At 36.2% G+C, this 17,873-nt stretch overlaps 1 protein-coding gene across 5 annotated transcripts in view; it reads left to right on the forward strand.

Annotated features, from left to right (window-relative positions):
* The window catches only part of ZDHHC14 (zDHHC palmitoyltransferase 14), a 107,160-nt gene that overhangs the window by 77,410 nt on the left and 11,877 nt on the right, over positions 1–17,873 (forward strand). For all 5 annotated transcript variants that reach the window (XR_011808336.1, XM_027454401.3, XM_027454403.3 and 2 more), the window contains exons 4-7: positions 5,826–5,963; positions 9,532–9,580; positions 14,043–14,145; positions 15,799–15,908. Coding sequence is in view for 4 of the 5 variants with exons in the window: in XM_027454401.3 (XP_027310202.1) it covers positions 5,826–5,963; positions 9,532–9,580; positions 14,043–14,145; positions 15,799–15,908 (400 nt within the window). In the remaining variant the exon portion in view is untranslated. The remainder of the gene's footprint in view (positions 1–5,825; positions 5,964–9,531; positions 9,581–14,042; positions 14,146–15,798; positions 15,909–17,873) is intronic.

Raw genomic sequence — 17,873 nt, forward strand, 5'->3', positions numbered from 1 at the left:
TAGAAGGTAATCTGGAGTAAACCTTTGGTGTGTATCTCCTTAGTGTAAACTTGAGGCCTGGAGGTTCCCTCTGTTCCATTTTGCTTTCTTGGGGTGTTTTGCTTGGGGATCAGAATACAAAAGTACTAAAGCTTTGTGGTTTAAGGGACCTATTGTGCATTGTCCCTAACAGATGTTCTAAAATAACATCAGCGTGCATATGAATGTAACTTGCAATCAGTCTTCTGTTATTCACTTCAGTTGAAATTGGATTAGAAATTTATGTTGAAGTAACAGCAAAGGCATTGTTAGGAGAATGACAGTCTCACAGGTGAATGTTGTACATATTAAGTGATGCAAAATGCTTTTACCAGTTGATGGCAGGTCCCATCAGTCTTTTTAATACAAATAATTTTCTTATGAGTAAGGACTTTTAAGTCAATGGAACGAAACAGCTGATCTAAGGATAGTTTTTATGAATATATGTATCTTGTATCCATTCTATAAAGATTGAATACAAGACTTTTTATTAGCTATGTTAAACTGACTGTAAAGGCTTTAATGCCATGGTTGTATTTGTTTTTGTGCATGTGTACATGACTCAGGTTGCTGGGATTGGATTACTGTATCTTAGAAGGAAAAACACTTTTTGTAATTAAAAAAAAAAAACAACAACAAAAAAACAAAACTAATTTGTGTTCCTTAGCATTGCAAGAGCAACCAAATTCTGAAAATAGCCTTTGTCATACAAAATACAAAGTCAAGAAGCATAAATAGATGTGGTCATATTATGACATCACAGTTCTACAAAGAGCTGTAATTGTCATTATAATAAATATGTGCAGATGTGTTGGTAGCTCTGTATAATTGCTCAGTGTGCATCCAGAACAAAGGATCTTGTGGTCCTATCTTGTCCTGCTACTATCAAAAGTAATTTCAATTAGAGCTCTCTTGGTTACTTGAGTTGGAATGTGAGTTTGACTGTCACAAAATTTGAATAGCAGGCTGTTGACCCTTCCCCATCCTAGTGTGCATGTTTTCATGTGCTAAACAAAGCACAGTAAACATTCAGTGAGTGCCTAAGGTTTGTGTCTTTGCTATGCAATGCTTTAATTTAATGAGATGGGGGAATTGCCAAGTGAATTCTGACCTGTGCTCACTGGAATCTGCAATTTAATGTGACCTGGGTGGTTTTGTACCTGTAGACCTTTTGTCTTCCTTAGACCTGCCTTCACATTAAGCTTTAGAAAACATATGTTGGTGTGCAGGGATCCAGTCGGGCAAAGGCAAAAGGAAGCAGTTCATAAATAATAATAAATGTTTCTGAAATCGCAATGCATCCAGACAACAAAAGCTGCAAGCTGAAGGACTAGGCTGGCCTGTAAAATTTCTGCGTAAAAACACTTTTTTTGTTCTTGGTAAGTTAGAAAGCTTTTATTGAGTGCTTTGAAAGAAGGAAGAAAGCTTTAGAGTCATTTTGTACATGGTTTCCTGGAGCTCAGGGATTGAAAAGTGGAAGCTGAGCATTTAAGGGCTTAAGGAGTCTCCATGCTGTGCTTTGGAAAAGCAGAGGCTTGGCTCTTTGCTTCTGAGCATCAATGAACAAGCTTCCATGTGGCTTCTAAAGGAAATGCACTGTGTCAATAAGGCCCAAGTGCTCCACTGCTTATTAAAATGGGAGATGTTTTCATTTTTGGTTTTATCTGTGATATTCAGCAGTTAATGTTTCTTAAGCAAGTTATCAGATCTAAATGTTTCAGGAAAGATAAAAAGTGAGAGAAATGTCTAAAGCAGGATGTAACTTGTGTGTTCTTCTATGTGGTCCCAATCCCATATAGCACTGGGTGAGTTTTAATGAGACCACTGGGTCATGCCGGCAGCTCACCACTTCTAGGGCAACATCATCCAAACTTCCTCCTTTTTTCCCCTTCTCATGTGACTCTGGCCTTTGTGCCCATTCATACAGGCCTTAGTAACACAGCCACTGGTAAGCCAGCTTTACTCACTGAGCAACCAACAAAATAATTTCCTTTTTTTCTTTCCTGCCAGTTGGGTGAACTGAGCTGACTCAGCAGCAGCTTAGACAATGAAAGAAGGAAGTGGGATGAGGTGACGGGAAGGGCAGCACGGGACCACCTCTTTCACTGCTGCTGAGCTTTTAGGTTGACTTGGTGATCCTGTGAGGCCTCACACTTGCGCTTTAGTTACGGAGGTGCTGGTTTGCCTACGTAGTTACCCAAATTCCGAGTTAGATCACTTGGGACAAACTGGTAAAATAAAGTCACTGTTGGAGGTTTGCTGACATCTCGTGAGGTTTCTTACGTCTTTCATTTTCTGTGGTCTTTACACCAGCACGTCTAGTCTCCATTTACCTGTCTCCCTTTTTCACCTTATAAACTGTTCACACATTTTTTCAGTCTCTTTTCTTTACATCTGCTTTTGTTCTCAGACGCTGAAAAATTCATTAAAACTGAATTTCTCCTGCAATCCTGGCAAGTGTTAACCGGTGGAAAGGTTGATGTTAGAGCTGAGCTGAATTAACACTGAGCTGCTTCAGAAAGGGTCACCCCTTCCCTAGCAGTGCCTTCGTTCTTCTTCACTTGTGTCAGCTTCGGTGTTTGATACTGTGTGATGAGCTGGTTTGGGGAGCAAAGCGACAGAAAATTAACACTAGTTTTAATATAGTCTGACGCTGTGAACCAGCCCCCAATAGGGTAAATATACACCAGCCTTGGTCTGTGGAAGGAGAACCACGAACACACAGACAAGAGGTAGTTCACAGGATTTCCAGAAGAGGAGAAGCAGGACTGTCTTTTTCAGTAGTTCTCTATTAGGTTATTATGGCTGTAACACCATACCACATCCTGAAGCAGATACCTGGCTTATTCACTTAAAATTGAGTGCATGACGATGGTCTGTCAAAGCTGCTTTGTTCCTGAGATGCTTCGATAAATAGACTCCAGACCTTATAGCTTCCTTCTTTCGTCATTAATAGTTCTAATATACTTTCTATTAACAAGAGCTTGTATGAGCAGTATTTTGATGTGTTTTTCATTTGTAAATGAAAAAAATTGTAAATTTTTTTTCATTTGCTGCAAACATTTTTACATTGTTTGGCATAAGTGTATAAATACAGCAACTATGCCAGGATACCCAATAAAATCAAGCCAAAACCACAACCATCACCTCCAAACAGTCCATGATTCTTCATAACATGAATCAGTTGCATTTCTATTTGCCCTGCATTTTTGGTTCACAAGGGCCAGAATTCACAGGTTCTCTCAGCATTGTTGTTTTTCTCATTTCTCAGTAAAGGTGAATCTTAATTTTTGTTACCAGAATTGTCCAGACCAAAGGCAAAAGCTTACTTTTCCAAATTGTTGTTTGTTCATTTTGCAGGCTTCTGGAAGGGAACTTGATGATACTTTATTTCTTCATTGATACTTATTAAGTTAGTTCTTTGTGCAAGGAAGAAGAAAGAGCTCTAGTCTTAAGAGAGTTTATATTTCTCAACAGTGGTAGGAGTTTCTGCTTAGTATGTGTCTGCTCGTTTTGCCAGGATTGGCTGTTTTCTAATCCCTTGCTATTTAAGATACTATTTTGTGGCATTATACCATAAATGTCACATCCCTTTGTGTTTTATGACTGTCTGGGAAAAATGAGGCCTGGTTTATTCAGAACTCACATAAATCCTCTAGTATCTCTCTTGCTTTGTTAGACTTGTTTCACATTTAGCACTGTAGTGATGTTTTTTTTCAACTAGCCTTTTCTGTCCACTTCTGCTTTATAAATATACTAGGTAGTTACTTGGCTCCACAATTTGAACAAGGTATTTACTGAGCAATCAGAGCTTACAGCCTACCAAAAACGTCTGAAGACAGAAATAGAGAGGAGAGGCGAGTAAGTTAAAATACAGTCTCTATGAAGAAGTATATGTTTATGTGTATGCACCTGCATATGAGTGTGTGTATTTGCATGTGTGTGTGTGTGTTTGTATGTGTGCATTTATCTGCATCTATCAAATACATACATATATTTAAATATTATTTCACAGCTAGAAACTGAGCTTTCTGTCAGTAGAATTTGTTGATTCCTACTGTGTGAGCATAGAAGAGAATTAATGTGTATGTATGGAATTCATTTTCCAAAGATATGTCATGATTTATTTTTTTTTTTTATTTTTCCTGAAGCATTAGGGTGCAAAAGTACCCTGGGATTATATTTTTTAGAAGGCTCTGTAACTGTATTTTTCTTTATGGTATTATTTGCTCATGTTTTATGGTAGGTACCCATTAAATGAAGTAAAGTGTTTATCAGACAATAAGGACTCATTCAGAAGCAAAATGTAAAAATCAGCACTATTGAAATATAGTGGCTACTTATTTTGGAAATACCAGTGTATTCCACTGAATAAATTGCCAACTCATTTAGATACTGGAGGTATTTAGTTCTTGGTATTCTTAGCAATCTCTCTAAATCAAAGTGTTTCTGAAGCCTTATACTAAGTAAGTTCAGCAACTTCACCTTGAATAGCCTCACTGGAATTTGAAACAGATTTATGGCAGAAACATGTGGTCCAAACATCTGTTACACAAAACCATTAAAAAACCCGAAAGTCTGGTGAACTCAGAAAACTGTTGTGCCTGTTGCTTTCATTTCTTTTTTTTTTCTAAATGGAGATAATCCTAAATACATCCTTCAAGGAAAACCTCCCATGTAGGTCTTTAACATAAAGCCATAGTTAAAATAAACTGGTGTGTTTGAACAGATGTGCCTTTTTAACATAGAGCTTAAGGACTTCAAATTTATAGCTTGCCTTTCCTGTGCAATTACAAATAGTTTGATATTGTACGTCAATGGAAGCATAAAAGTCATAGAAAACAAAACAGGGCTTGGATGAGGATCAGAGGGTGAGAGTCAGTCGGCATGAGAGCATCTGTCATGTGTTATGATCTTGGATTTGATTAGAAATTTAAAATTCTGACATTATGGCAGTGTAATCTCTCCAGTTACGAAAGGCCCTTTTGTTTCCTGACAATTGCTCCATTTTCATTACCCAGAGTTTTGGGATGAGGAGGTTCCCGGCTGCCCAGAGCTGCAGGGCTCACTGGTCCCGCTGCTGTTTTCCAGCACTGGTGTTTGGGACGCTCGATGCTGAACTCCTGTCCTCATTAACCTCTCAGGGAAATAAAGGGAAAGGGTTCGGCTTAGTAAAGAAAAGTATAAGCAAATTTTAGAAGGCTGCCTAAATCTTAATGCTTGAAAAATGGTTTGTGTGAATGGTTTTACTGTTCTGAACTGCTATAAGGCAGCATCAACTCTGAGTTGAAAAATAAGTGGTCTGGAATGGAAAATACTTGGAGTAAAGCAGTAAAAATAAAAGTGGGAGGGTGTGAATATTTCATGCGCCATAATTAATGGATGGGGGATGGTAGTGGGCACTAGTCAGGTGTCATTGTGACAGATGTAAATACGAAAACTAATTCTGAGTAGGAGAGTCACTGGAAGAAAATATCCTTGCTTTGAAAAAAATGCAATTGAGTTGGTACTGTTCCGTGTAACAGTGGATAAATATAAGCTTTTTGGTCTGACTGCACAATTTATCATAATAATGCTGCAAGTTCAATGGGAGCTCACCTCATACTTTAATTTATTTAAGAGCTTTAAGGTTTCATTACAATATTCCTTTTTCTTTTCTTTTTCCCTTCTAAATAAGAATTTCTCTGGGGCTAGCTGCAAATGCCAATTAAATCGTGAGTTTTAATAAAGTATTCAGAGAGCTTTTTTCCAAGTAAACAGCATTTTATTAATTGTTTTCCATTTTTTTCTTCTGCCTCTCATTTCAGAACGGTTTGATCACCACTGTCCCTGGGTAGGCAACTGTGTGGGGAAAAGAAACTACAGATTTTTTTATATGTTTATTTTATCTCTGTCCTTTCTGACAGTCTTTATATTTGCATTCGTTATCACCCACGTCATCCTTCGTAAGTATGCTGGTGAAATCAGATTACGTATGTAGCCATTTACTTGAGTTTTTTACTTTTAAGTTAATCTTTTGATCATTCAGGGTTTGTTTATTTATTTATTTATTTGCCTTTTCTCTGAAGCTTCACAACCCCCAGTGACTCTCACTCTGGTCTGTAGCAGACCCTGGTCATGGTAGTCATTGATCTAGCACTGACTTTACCTTAATAGAGTGTTAATTTTCTGATCTTTTTTGTCCTTTTATAGACAGTTTATTGGAAAAGCAGCACATATACTGCATGTCTAAGTATACAGTTAGCATCATTTTCCCAAGGAACCTTTTTTTTTAAGATTAAGTATAGATCAGTTGTCATCCAAACAAAAAGATAAACTATTAGAAACTAGTTTTGACCTATTTTATACTTTTTTGTTCACTGTTCAGTTTTACATCTTTCTCTACCCTATTTTTAACATGTTACTTTCATTTGCACGACATTCTGAGAATGACCAATTTATAATGGAGTGAATCAGATAAACTATAGGTAGATTAATATTCATGAGTTTGAGATTGATTTTTATTTGTATTCTGAATTTGGTTTAAAGAAGATATTTCCCAGACTTTTGGGTGTTAAATTTTGTTATTTTGGTTTTTGTTGTTGTTTTAACACGTAACAAATTGTGTTAGCTCCTGTATGATGACGATCTGATTTGTGGTAATAGGTTATGAATGGTCATAAAAATAAGTCCTTTTGTATATAGTAGGGGGTTTTAATCCATTTTTATTAGAACACATCAAAATATTTCACTAATTATATGGGATACTGCCTTGAACAGTATTTCTTCAGTCATTTTGGAAATGTGATCTTTTCATTTCTTTCTATTCTTTGTTACAATGGAAACCTGATACATATAATAATTCTAGTTTATAACACATTTATAGAGCTAACTTGATAATGGCAATACTTAGAGAATGCTGAATATTTAGAGAATACTGAAAAATATGCCAGATTATGTGTAATGTCCTAAATAACTTATACTGTGAAGGGATGAAAGTTTATATTTGAAAAACACAACTACTACTCTTGTTCGTGCCTCACAAAAGAAGGGCAAAAGTACACAAAAAGTGGCTGTCACACAGTTCAGAAATGTAGCACTAGAGCTAGGGGCAGTGATTTGGGGAGTCTGGATCAGCAAGTTGTTCTCGCTGCCAGATAAGGCCTTTCTAATGTTAGTTTAAAGAGAAGACAAAAAACTACCCTCTTGTTTAAAAGGGAAAAGTAATTATTGGAAAGAGAACACTTTCCGTTAATACTCAAAATATATTTGGGCATACATGTGTTTGCATACCTTTTACAGTTGAGGCATCAGCATATTTTTTATCACCTTACTTTGCTAAAATTCGGCAGTTGAAAACAATTGGTCTGACGATATAAAGCTACTTTTGAAGCTAACCTACCTTTATTTCACAAAACTACAATATTTTTTTTGCAGTTTTCAGCATAAGAATTAGCAATATTATGCCAATATCTCATATTTTGTATGTCATGTTGATTTATCTAGTGGATTTTTACTTCACAGCATCCATATCTAATTTTAAGTGTGAATTAGACAAAAATCAGAGAGATTAATTTTGCCTCTGTGGCTGAGAAGAACTTTAGCTTTGTATAGGTGTTAGAGGTAACATACAGTAAATGTTAAATGCAAACATGTCTATCAGCTGTAAAACGTTCGTACTATGGAGGTTTATCTACCTTGGATGAGACAGCAAAAATGTCCCTAATTCTAAAGACTGTATGGTCCTCAAAGGCAATGGGAGCAGGTATAAACTGTGAGTAGTTTCTTGATGTTTACTACAGCTGAGCTTCAAGTTCAGCATTCAAATTTATCTAATATATTCTTGACTGTGTCAAAAAAGTATTCAGCGCGTATTGGGCAGAATGCCTTTGGAGAATATCCTTTTGAGAAGGGACTGAAGGATGTTTGCAAGCAACTTGAAGGCATTCGTGTATGTTTTGTTTTTTTTTTTTAATCTTTCATAGTTCATCCTAATAGAGAAGTTCCTTCTCTGACCTTGTTGATTACATAGGAAACCTATTTTATTTTAAATATCACTTGATATAGACAAGTTGTTGAAATCTGTTTAATTTTTTTATAAGTCTTCCATGCTGCCACTTTAATAATTTTTTTTGGTAAACCCATGTGGTAATGAGATATGAGATGCAGCAAACTCATTGTTTTCTGTGGCCTTATTTTCAAGACATCCCTTGGATATTTGCCCTTTCCAGGATTAACAATCTTTGCACATAGTGTTATTAGAGATAGTAGACTTTGTAAGTCAGCTAATTGAAAGATATTTTCTTGCAAGAGATTTTCTTCCATCACCCCAAGCTTAAAACATTTTCAATGCTAGTATGTCTCCAGTTTTTCATCTTTGTTTGAGGTATCGGTACTTCAGCTGTATGTTGCAGTGAGGAAACTTCCCCTTCTGATACACTGGGAACTGCTTGTAAGAGTGTGACCAGCAGTAGGGAATAGAGATCACAATTACCTGCTGCCATTGCCATTAAGGATCCTAAAAATAGTAAGAAGGTAGAGGAAAGTTCCCCTAATCTTGTGCCATGAGGCTAAGACCAAGTTATGAGAGTCTGAAAAGACTCAAAATACAAGGTAAGTAACATTCCCTTTTTAATGATAAATAGTAAAATTGACTGCACAGGTCAGATATCAGGATATACACACTTTTCTCTTTTGTTTGAAAGACATCTTGATTAATCAGGATTCTTCTCTCCCTAGACAAACCTTCAGATGGATTTAGCTAAGGGGAAATGCTTTCAACTTGATGCATTTATATAATTTTAATTGCATAGTAAAATGCAACAAGTATGTGTCTTATGTGACACTGAGTCAATTTCTATAAATTCACTTGCTGCATATATATATATCAGCCAGCAGTCAAATTGCCCTTTTTGATAAATATCTCGTGGTTGTGAAACTGAACTCGACATCTCCAGATCATTGGAGCATGCTGTTCTGGAGCTCTTTTCAGCTGGTAGATATCTTTTATTTTCTGGAGGCAATGAGCACCTACTAAAGGGGGTGAAGGAATAAAAGAAACTTCTACACAGGTGCAGTAGGAGCAGAATTATAGTCTGGAGAACTTGTGCTGTTCCCAGAATAAAGGAGCGAAAACTGAGAGTCTGGGTTTTTGGTGCAAATTTTCCAAGTCAAGAGGCTGCTTTTGAAAACTGGTATTCCAAAACAAAAGAAATAGCTTACATTTTTTTGTTTCCATATTAAGTCTAAAAAGATCAAGGATAATCAGAAGTCTTGTTCAAAGGAAACTATGTATGCATCAAATTGGTACTACTGAGAAAATATTCTGCAGGTGTTAGACCTGATAACATGCACAAGTTTTGTGGTTTTTTTTTCTGATTTGTTGCTGCTGAATAACATAATCTCAGATTCACATTAGTAAACTCAATACTACAATTATTCAGTTGCCTTTCAAATACTGTGTATGCACTATGGTGAAAACAGCCTGTAGTCCAATTTCTTACTGAGTTGGTAATTTGGGTTCTGTTCCTACAGGTTCTCAACAAACAGGGTTCCTCAATGCCCTCAAGGACAGTCCTGCAAGATATCCTTTCATTGAAACACCTTTTAGATCTTATTGTAATGTAATATCTGAGATGTGTTTTTGTTCTGTTGTTGCTGTTGGATATGTACATTTGGGATTTTATCAATTAATGATTTAATCACTTCTTGCACAACAGGACTTCTCACCACATGTTAGAAGTAGGAAAGCGACTAGTCTGGGTTTTTCTTATTCATCGTCTTTTGTAAGCAGTACTCATAACAAAGGTCTGTAGTTTTCATGTGTGAGGGAAATACGTTCCAGTATTTGTGATGGAATTCATTAATATATTTCACATCATGTCCATTCTATGGTTTCATTTGAATTATTAAAAGATTCTTCTGCTCTTACAGTAAAAAATATCTGAGATGACTGATTCTTATCAGAATAGAAAATGTAGATTGTGAAATAACTGTGTCTGAAGAGTTCAGTTACTAGAAGTATTTTTACATTGATTTACTGTTTTTAGGGAAGTCACTTTCAAGTCTTAACTTCTGTTAAGTTACATAGAAGTAAGCACAAGCATACTGGGGCACTACTATTCTCTAAATGCCCAGTGTTCTATTTATCATTTCACGGGAGCTTTTTGTATATTTTCCACTGAGTGAGAATTGAAAAGGATCTTCCTGACTACCCTACCTGAAAGCAGCTAACATAACAGAAAAATGGGAAGCTGACAAATTCTCAATTTCTTCCTTACATTTCTGTACGGACTGTAACCTTCGCACTTACGGATATGTTTTGAATGATTTATGTCAGAATAAGCAGTTTGCACCTCTCACAAAACTATTATAAAAATAATTATTTTCTGTACTTCTGCCAAGAAAACATCTTCTGGACACTGCGCATCATAAACTTTTCTCTTTTTGACAGTAGATGGAAAGAAACTCCCTTCCTGTTTGTTCAGTCATTTGTAGCTGTATATAAAGGTGAACCACTCTTTCCAGGTAGATTTTCCAAGTGCCAAATTCTACAAATTCTATAGATACGATTTTCTTTAATGTGTGTTCGTTAGGTAGAGCCAATGAGCTGCGAACTCCCTTTTAAGCTAAACCAGTGTTTAAATTTTCTTAGTGTGCAAATAATTTTACAAACCACAAACAAACCATTCTAAGTAGCACAACAGTAGCTTCCAAATAAAACTATTACAATTACTTCTTACAAAAGATTATTCTTTCAGATGTTGTTCAAACAAGAATAGCTTTCAATTGTCCTTAAATCAAAAGGTAATTGACTACGCATTTGAGAACCCTTGTACAGGAACAATAGGCTGCTTGTTCATAATTTGCATTGGGATGTGCCAATTTGACAGGCTCTGTAGTAAATCTTGTTGAAATGGCCTGGTTTGATAGTGACACGTTGGACAATTTAATAGCTTGGTTACAATTCAGAGCAGTAAAAAATTAAATTGAATGGTATTGGGAATGTTGCATCAATTCATTCAGACACGGAGAACATTGCATGTCTGTATTGCTAAAAAGCCTGTGCAAGATACCATATTATGCTAAAAAGCTATTCTTTATATTGAGAATATTATTTTTTTTGTATTGCATTTTTATTTAACAGACTTAGTCATGCTAAGCTAACATAAAACCACCTGCTCTAGAGATCATAGAATCATAAAATATCCCAAGTTGGAAGGGACCCATAAGGATCACCAAGTCCAACTCCTGGCACCGCATGGGTCTGCCCAAAAGTTTAGACAATGTGACTAAGTGCATCTTCCAGTTCCTCAAACTGAGATCCAAAAAGAAGTCTGAGTAATTCCCTTCTCTGTCAGTAGGAGACTAACTTTTGTATTTTGACCCTCTGGAGTGTAATCCCGGCAAGAAATATCTTGTTACTGGTGTGCTCATTCTTCTGATGAGGCTGCAGAGAGCATCTCTCCCTCTCAGGTTCCTCTTCTGACCAAACGATTCATCCTCTTGGTTTTGGTATGTAGAGTCTACTGAGCAGTCCTTACAATTTCTACCCTCTCAAAGCCCAATTAGTTGAACTTGTATTGTGTCCAATTTTGGGGGGCTTTTTTATACTTTCTGAACTGCCTGCTAACAGCAATCTGCTTCCTTAGCCTTTCTCAGCTATTCTTGCTTTAAGCTATGGCAGTTGCACAGCCAACTGAGAGTAATTTGCTAGCTTGTGTTGGTTTGACTCTCCACATGGTTTGAGGAGGAGATGACAGAGTAGTCAGAACATGCTGCTCAGCAGTGCACTTTGGTCATTTGGCTGCTGTTGAAACAGATTGGGTCATAAAGCAAACAGCTCTTTTCTGTTTTTTAAACCACTTTAAAATTATACAGGCAATTCATGTATTTCCCAATTCATTAGGTCAGAGCAGACATTCAGTACAAGACTCTTCACTGTTAACTAGTATTAGGATATTTTATTGCAATTATGTCCATCCATGTATTTTCCAGACTGTGTCTCTGTATAATGGTGAGGATCTGTCATATTTCTCTTCTGTTGATAGCTTCAGTGGTAAGAATGTTATTTGTATCTTTTAAGGCTGTGTCCTTGTTCTGGAATATTTTGAATTACTGTTGTCTTGGAAACTGGCTTCTTTAAAGGTTAGCATACAGTTAGTGTACAGATTATTTTTATCTTATTCTTTTCCAATTGTCTTGTTCTAACTGATTTATTCTATCAATTTTTCTAGCAACCAAAACCTTTTCTGCTTTTGATTCATGCTCCCTAAAAAAATTCACTATTTAAGGGTTGCAGAAAATAGCATTCTAGAAGCAAATGTATTCTGTGTTCATGTCTGTTGTAGGTAAATGAAACTAAATAAAAATAAAAAATAATAATGATGAAAAAAAAAGAAAAAAAAAAGCAAGAAGGAAACAGTCTATAAAACCTTCCATAGAAATTTGCTCTTTTTACCTGAGTATATGAAGTTTAGAAGCTACTTTGTTATCTTACTGTTAAGATGATGACTCCTTTAGAGTTAAAGGAATTATATAAACTGTAGTAAGTATGCAACACTGGGTGCTGACTGACTTTCTTAGTATAACAATCTATTAAAATGTAGTTACTTCTTTGTGGCATTCAGGTTATGCAGTTTATAAGGAGTGAAAACAGAAGCAGTTTGAAAGCAAATAAAAGGAGTAACAGATGCAAGATGAAAAACAGACAATCTAATAGCATAGCTTGTTTTTTCTTTTTAACTTTTATGCTAAATTTAGGAAGGTAATTCTGTGCTTTTCATTTGCATTGTTCCCATTGGGAGAAATTAGGAAAGGTAAAGGTTACTCTTGCATTGAAAAAACGTTCAGTTTATGGAGTTTAAACCAAACCAGGGTTGAAGCAGCTTAGTGATTCACTGATGCCATATAATTAGCCAGTGATCAATAGTCGGGTTCCCAGTCTATCAGTTCTGGACAAATACTGTATACAGTTCTGAGTATTCAAGCCTACCCCAAGTATTTAAGCCTAACCTAAATAAGGCTGAGAGAGTTGGAGTTGTTCATCCTAAAGAAGGAAGGGCTCTGAGAGACCTTATTCCAGCCTTTCAAAAGTTAAATTGGGGCCTACAAGAACGACAGACTTTTTACTAGGGCCTGTAGTAATAGGACAGGGGGTAGATATTTTAGACTGAAGGGGAGGGTAGGTTGAGAGTAGATACAAGGAAGAAATTCTTCACTCAGAGGGTGGTGAGGCCCTGGCACAGGCTGCCCAGAGAAGCTGTGGATGCCCCATCCCTGGAGGTGCTCAAGGCCAGGCTGGATGGGGCTTTGGGCAACCTGGGCTGGTGGGAGGTGTCCCTGCCCACGGCAGGGGGTTATAATTAAATGGTCTTTAAGGTCCCTTCCAACCCAAACCATTCTGTGATTTTGTTTATGCTCACAAGCTTAACAGTTGTCCTGGCTATTTGCCAAGGCTGGGCCATTTGGACACCCCCACAGTTATAGAGTAGACTGTATTCAGTTGTTATACATTCGGGGAGGTTGAGAGAGCAAGTGAATTTTGTATTTTAGTTGGACTAATGCACTTTGATGCTAGTGTTAGCATCATGTTTTGCATCTTCATCACAGTAACAGAAGAAAGACAATACAGTTAGATAAATATAACTGGGACGCAGTTTTCTGACTTCTTATTTTATGAGAACATACATAACCGTATGTACCTACCTTAAAAGAAGTGTGATGACATTTACAGAATGAACGTGTAAGTTTGGATTTCAGCCGTTGAGATCAGAGCCACTCAGCAGTTTGTCCTTTTTCAGTGTGCAGATCCTTAAACATTTGCTGCTGTCAGTGGTGCACAGCAGTCTGTGCACCAAAGCACTGACAATAGGTTTGCTTTTCTGAGTCTGGCTTTTGCTGACCCCTTTGAAGTGCCCTAAAGATCTCGAAACAGCTGGGGACTAGAAGTTGACTACCCTGAACTTTGTGATTGTAACTGCTTGTTATTGGATATATCTTTTTTTTTTTTTTTATTTGCATATTTTTCCTTGACTTTCAATTACTGTGTTGGAAGCGGTGGTGTGTTTTTTCTCTGTATGGTCCATTGTAGGCCTCTCAGGTTTTCACACGTATTTGATCAGCTCCAATCAAACAACAAATGAAGATGTAAGTTCATAGTATATTTCTACATACATGTTTCTATATTGTAGTGATGAGAAGATCTCTAATTTTAATCATATGCAGTTTTTCTCCGTAATTCTCAGAGCGCTCCACTTATAGGTGCATAGTTTTGAGAATGCCTGACTAGTAAAGAAGGAAGTAACCCGGTCATGCTTGATTCAAAATATGAGAAGAGCTCTTATGTTCTGTAGTTGTGGCTTGAAGACGTAGTGGTTACACAGTGTGTCCATTACGATGTACACCCCCAGGACCTGTATCTTGAAATAGGAAATGTAGTACAGAAGAGAGAAGACAAAGAAATGAGTATATTTCATATGCTTCAGTTCAGTAGAAAACTACTAAATTTTCAGTATTTTTCTTTACCTGGAGTCCTAAATACCATTTGACTCAAAAGTCACTTACTTTAATTTTGAGAATTCAACATTTTCTAAAATTTCATCTTTTATCATATTTTTCCTTTGAAATTCTTTGTCACTCTAAGATCTAAAACCTCTAGTAAGGAGTATGTAATTAATTCAAAGGTCAACTTTCTCATTTCTACAGTTGTCCTATTTTGCACATAGGTTTCTGTTGTTTTAGTGTGAAATTATATTTAATTATGTGTGGAGGCTTGATATGTCTTTCCATTACTAACAGGTGAGATAGGAAATGGACGAAAGAAGGAAATAAAGCTAGTTAGCTAATGTTAGGAAGCATGTTGGAACTGAGCAAATAATCTAACAAATTACTGCAAATTTAAAATTAGTCTAATTTGTTGTACTTTTCTCATTGGTATTTTTTGAATGTAGAAGTAGCATCTTTGGGACTGTCAAATCTGTGTTTGGTTATTATTTTAAGTTCACAGTTACAATTATAAACTTGAAAAAAATACCAGTCAACCAGGAAAAACTTAGCAAGCAGGCAAGGAATGAATTGTACCTCTGTATCAGGTATCCAACCAAGGAGCTCTCAAATTTCTTATGGACTGTTGAAAGTCAGAGAGCAGGGAATTGTAGCAGTGTAACATGTCTGAGTTTCAAGTAAATCCTCTGTAACTTCATTTAAGGCACACATTTCCAGCTGAATACAGTAAGGTATATTACCCAGGCTCTCAAGCACCTCACAAACAGAAAAGTAAGATTGTCTAAAAGAAGGCATAGTATGGACTAAAAGGCAGTAATGACTGCAATTACTTCATAATATTTTAGAACCATTTGTGGGCTGTAGGAGCAAATGATGTTGTGTGGTATTGGACAGCTTGAGAAGTTACCCAAGGGTATGGGAAACAAGTGCTCTATTGCTGGCTATAATGGTATGTTGCAGTCAAACCTCTTCTGTGGAACAGGCTGTAATATTTGTAAAATTAAGCTTAGACCATTATGCAAAACATGTTCAGATGCTGAAATTCCTGCTGTGAGTATATTGGTCCTTTGAGATTTTGGGCTGTCTAAATCTATTGAGGTAAAGCCTGTGCTTGCTTGTAAGATTTTAGGTTCCAGCTTTCATAACAGTCCAAAGCTGTTAGGAAAGTGTAATCATGGGTTTTCTCTGGCCTGCCTCTGATGTAAGCAGCATGCTGCTGCTTTGGTAACCCTTAAATTGCCTCTGTCATTTTCCATATTGTATTACATGTGATGCGTCTTGTTCATATCTCTTCAGATTAAAGGATCATGGTCAAATAAAAGAGGTAAAGAAAACTATAATCCATACAGTTATGGCAACATCTTTACTAATTGCTGTGCTGCACTCTGTGGGCCCCTCTCTCCAAGGTAAGAGTATCAAAAATATTGTTAGTGTAAATGAAGACATGATGATCGATAGAAAAATATTCTTTCAGACTTCTTGACTTTACTCAACTAAAATAATGTTTTGTTTTACTGTCTGTTAGAAGTGTAAAGTAAATCTGTTCTTCAGTATTAAAAGAGACAGTAAACTGTGGTTAGACTAAGTTAGTGGTCAGATCCTGTAAAATATGTGGATTTAAGGTTGATGTCTGAAATTAAAATAAACTTTTTCTTTGAACCTTTGCCACTGCAGTTAATAACTGCTGGCAATAAAAAAAAATGTAATAATTAGATGTTGCATGATGGGCTATTGAAAGTTAATTAGACTTGTATATATCTAACAAATGTGACATGGATCTAACAGAGCGATACATTGGAACCTTGATTCTACAACTAGTTTGATAATTGTTCTTATTGCCTTTTCACTCAGAACTCCTTTATTTAAATGTACAATATTTTTTATTAGTGCTACTCTTAACATTTATACACCAAGATGATTTTGGTTCTCTTAAACCAAAGTAATTCCACAGAAAGCTTACCGGATTAATTTCTGCTGCATATATTTTTCACTTTACAGATCCAAAACATTTGTACAGTCAAGGTTGCATATGTTTTTATGTTTTTTTCATCTTGAATTAAATATAAGACAGTTAACACTAGAGGAAAAAAACACTGGCATCAGGAAAGACACAACTTTTTCTTCTTACTTCAGTGCCCAGTGATTAGATAGCTCATCTAATAAGTGTACAGCAGAGGCCTAGTTCCTCTGCAGAAAATGGCTTTCATTTTATAGATTATTTTTGTGATAGTACTCGTCTGTTGAAGCTGGTTTGCTTTGTCTGGAATAATGTAGGTATGAATCTGTACTATTGAGAAAGAAAGAGGAAATGGCAGAGGCAAAGGTGCTTCACTGGAAGTGGGATTTCTGTCTTTGCTCTTGTGAATACCAGAGATTCTTCCACAGAGCAGCAGGAGGTCAGCAGGAGAGGCTGGCGTCTTTTCCTAAGGAGATAGATACCTGAGATATGATTTCCTCGTACTGTGTTAACGCAGTAATCCCTGTAAAGAGTAACCCTGCCTCTGCTTCCTGCCTCTGGGGATGGTGTCAGAAGCCAACCCTTTATTCCTGCTCTTTTGCTTTTCATAGAATTATGTGACATAAAAACTCAAGGCCTTGCTTCAAATCCTTTTAACTTCACATGGAGATAGTTATTAAAAGTATATAATGTTTCTTACTATTTGAAATAACTGCTTTGACTGATACAATTACCACACACAATAAACCAGAGTGGCACTGGCTCCTGTGTTTTTACAGAGGTTGCACATTTTTTTCCTAAATTTCATATACTATATAATTTCTTTTAGATGATAAAGTAAACATAGAGTTTCTGCAGGGAGATATTTTGTGACTATAAATTTTTTTTTACTTCAAAACAAAAGTTATAGCCTTACTTTTTTCTTGGTTCTTGCTCCTTCCTGATTTGAAATCTAGCAAAGAATCTAATCTTCCACTTGTGAACAAGATCACTCTGAAATATTTAATCTCAGGTGCATGCCAAATCACTAGATATTCAAGTTGTTGTTTTTTTTTTTTCTTAAATAACTGTAAAATAGCTTATTAGTGATTGCAGCTTAAAATGCAAAAGGTTCAAGTGCCTTTGAAAATGGATTGCAAATTGAGATAATGATTTAAAATTCCCTCACTTCCTTTAAATATCATGTTTCTCATTTGAAACGCATGCTAGCAAATTCAGAGTGCATTTTACAAGTTCTCAACAGTAACTTTGAAATCTTAATTTGATTCATAGCTGTCAACATAGGTCTAACTAGTGATCTAATATAATAACACACTTTTTTCAAGCATCTGATTTTGGAAGGAGTGCTTTCCACAAGACGGATTTTAATTTCAGATGGATTTCTAAGTGTTTTGAGTGTACATTAAAAACGTGT

Source organism: Anas platyrhynchos, chromosome 3 (assembly GCF_047663525.1).
Source record: "Anas platyrhynchos isolate ZD024472 breed Pekin duck chromosome 3, IASCAAS_PekinDuck_T2T, whole genome shotgun sequence".
Taxonomy (NCBI): domain Eukaryota; kingdom Metazoa; phylum Chordata; class Aves; order Anseriformes; family Anatidae; genus Anas; species Anas platyrhynchos.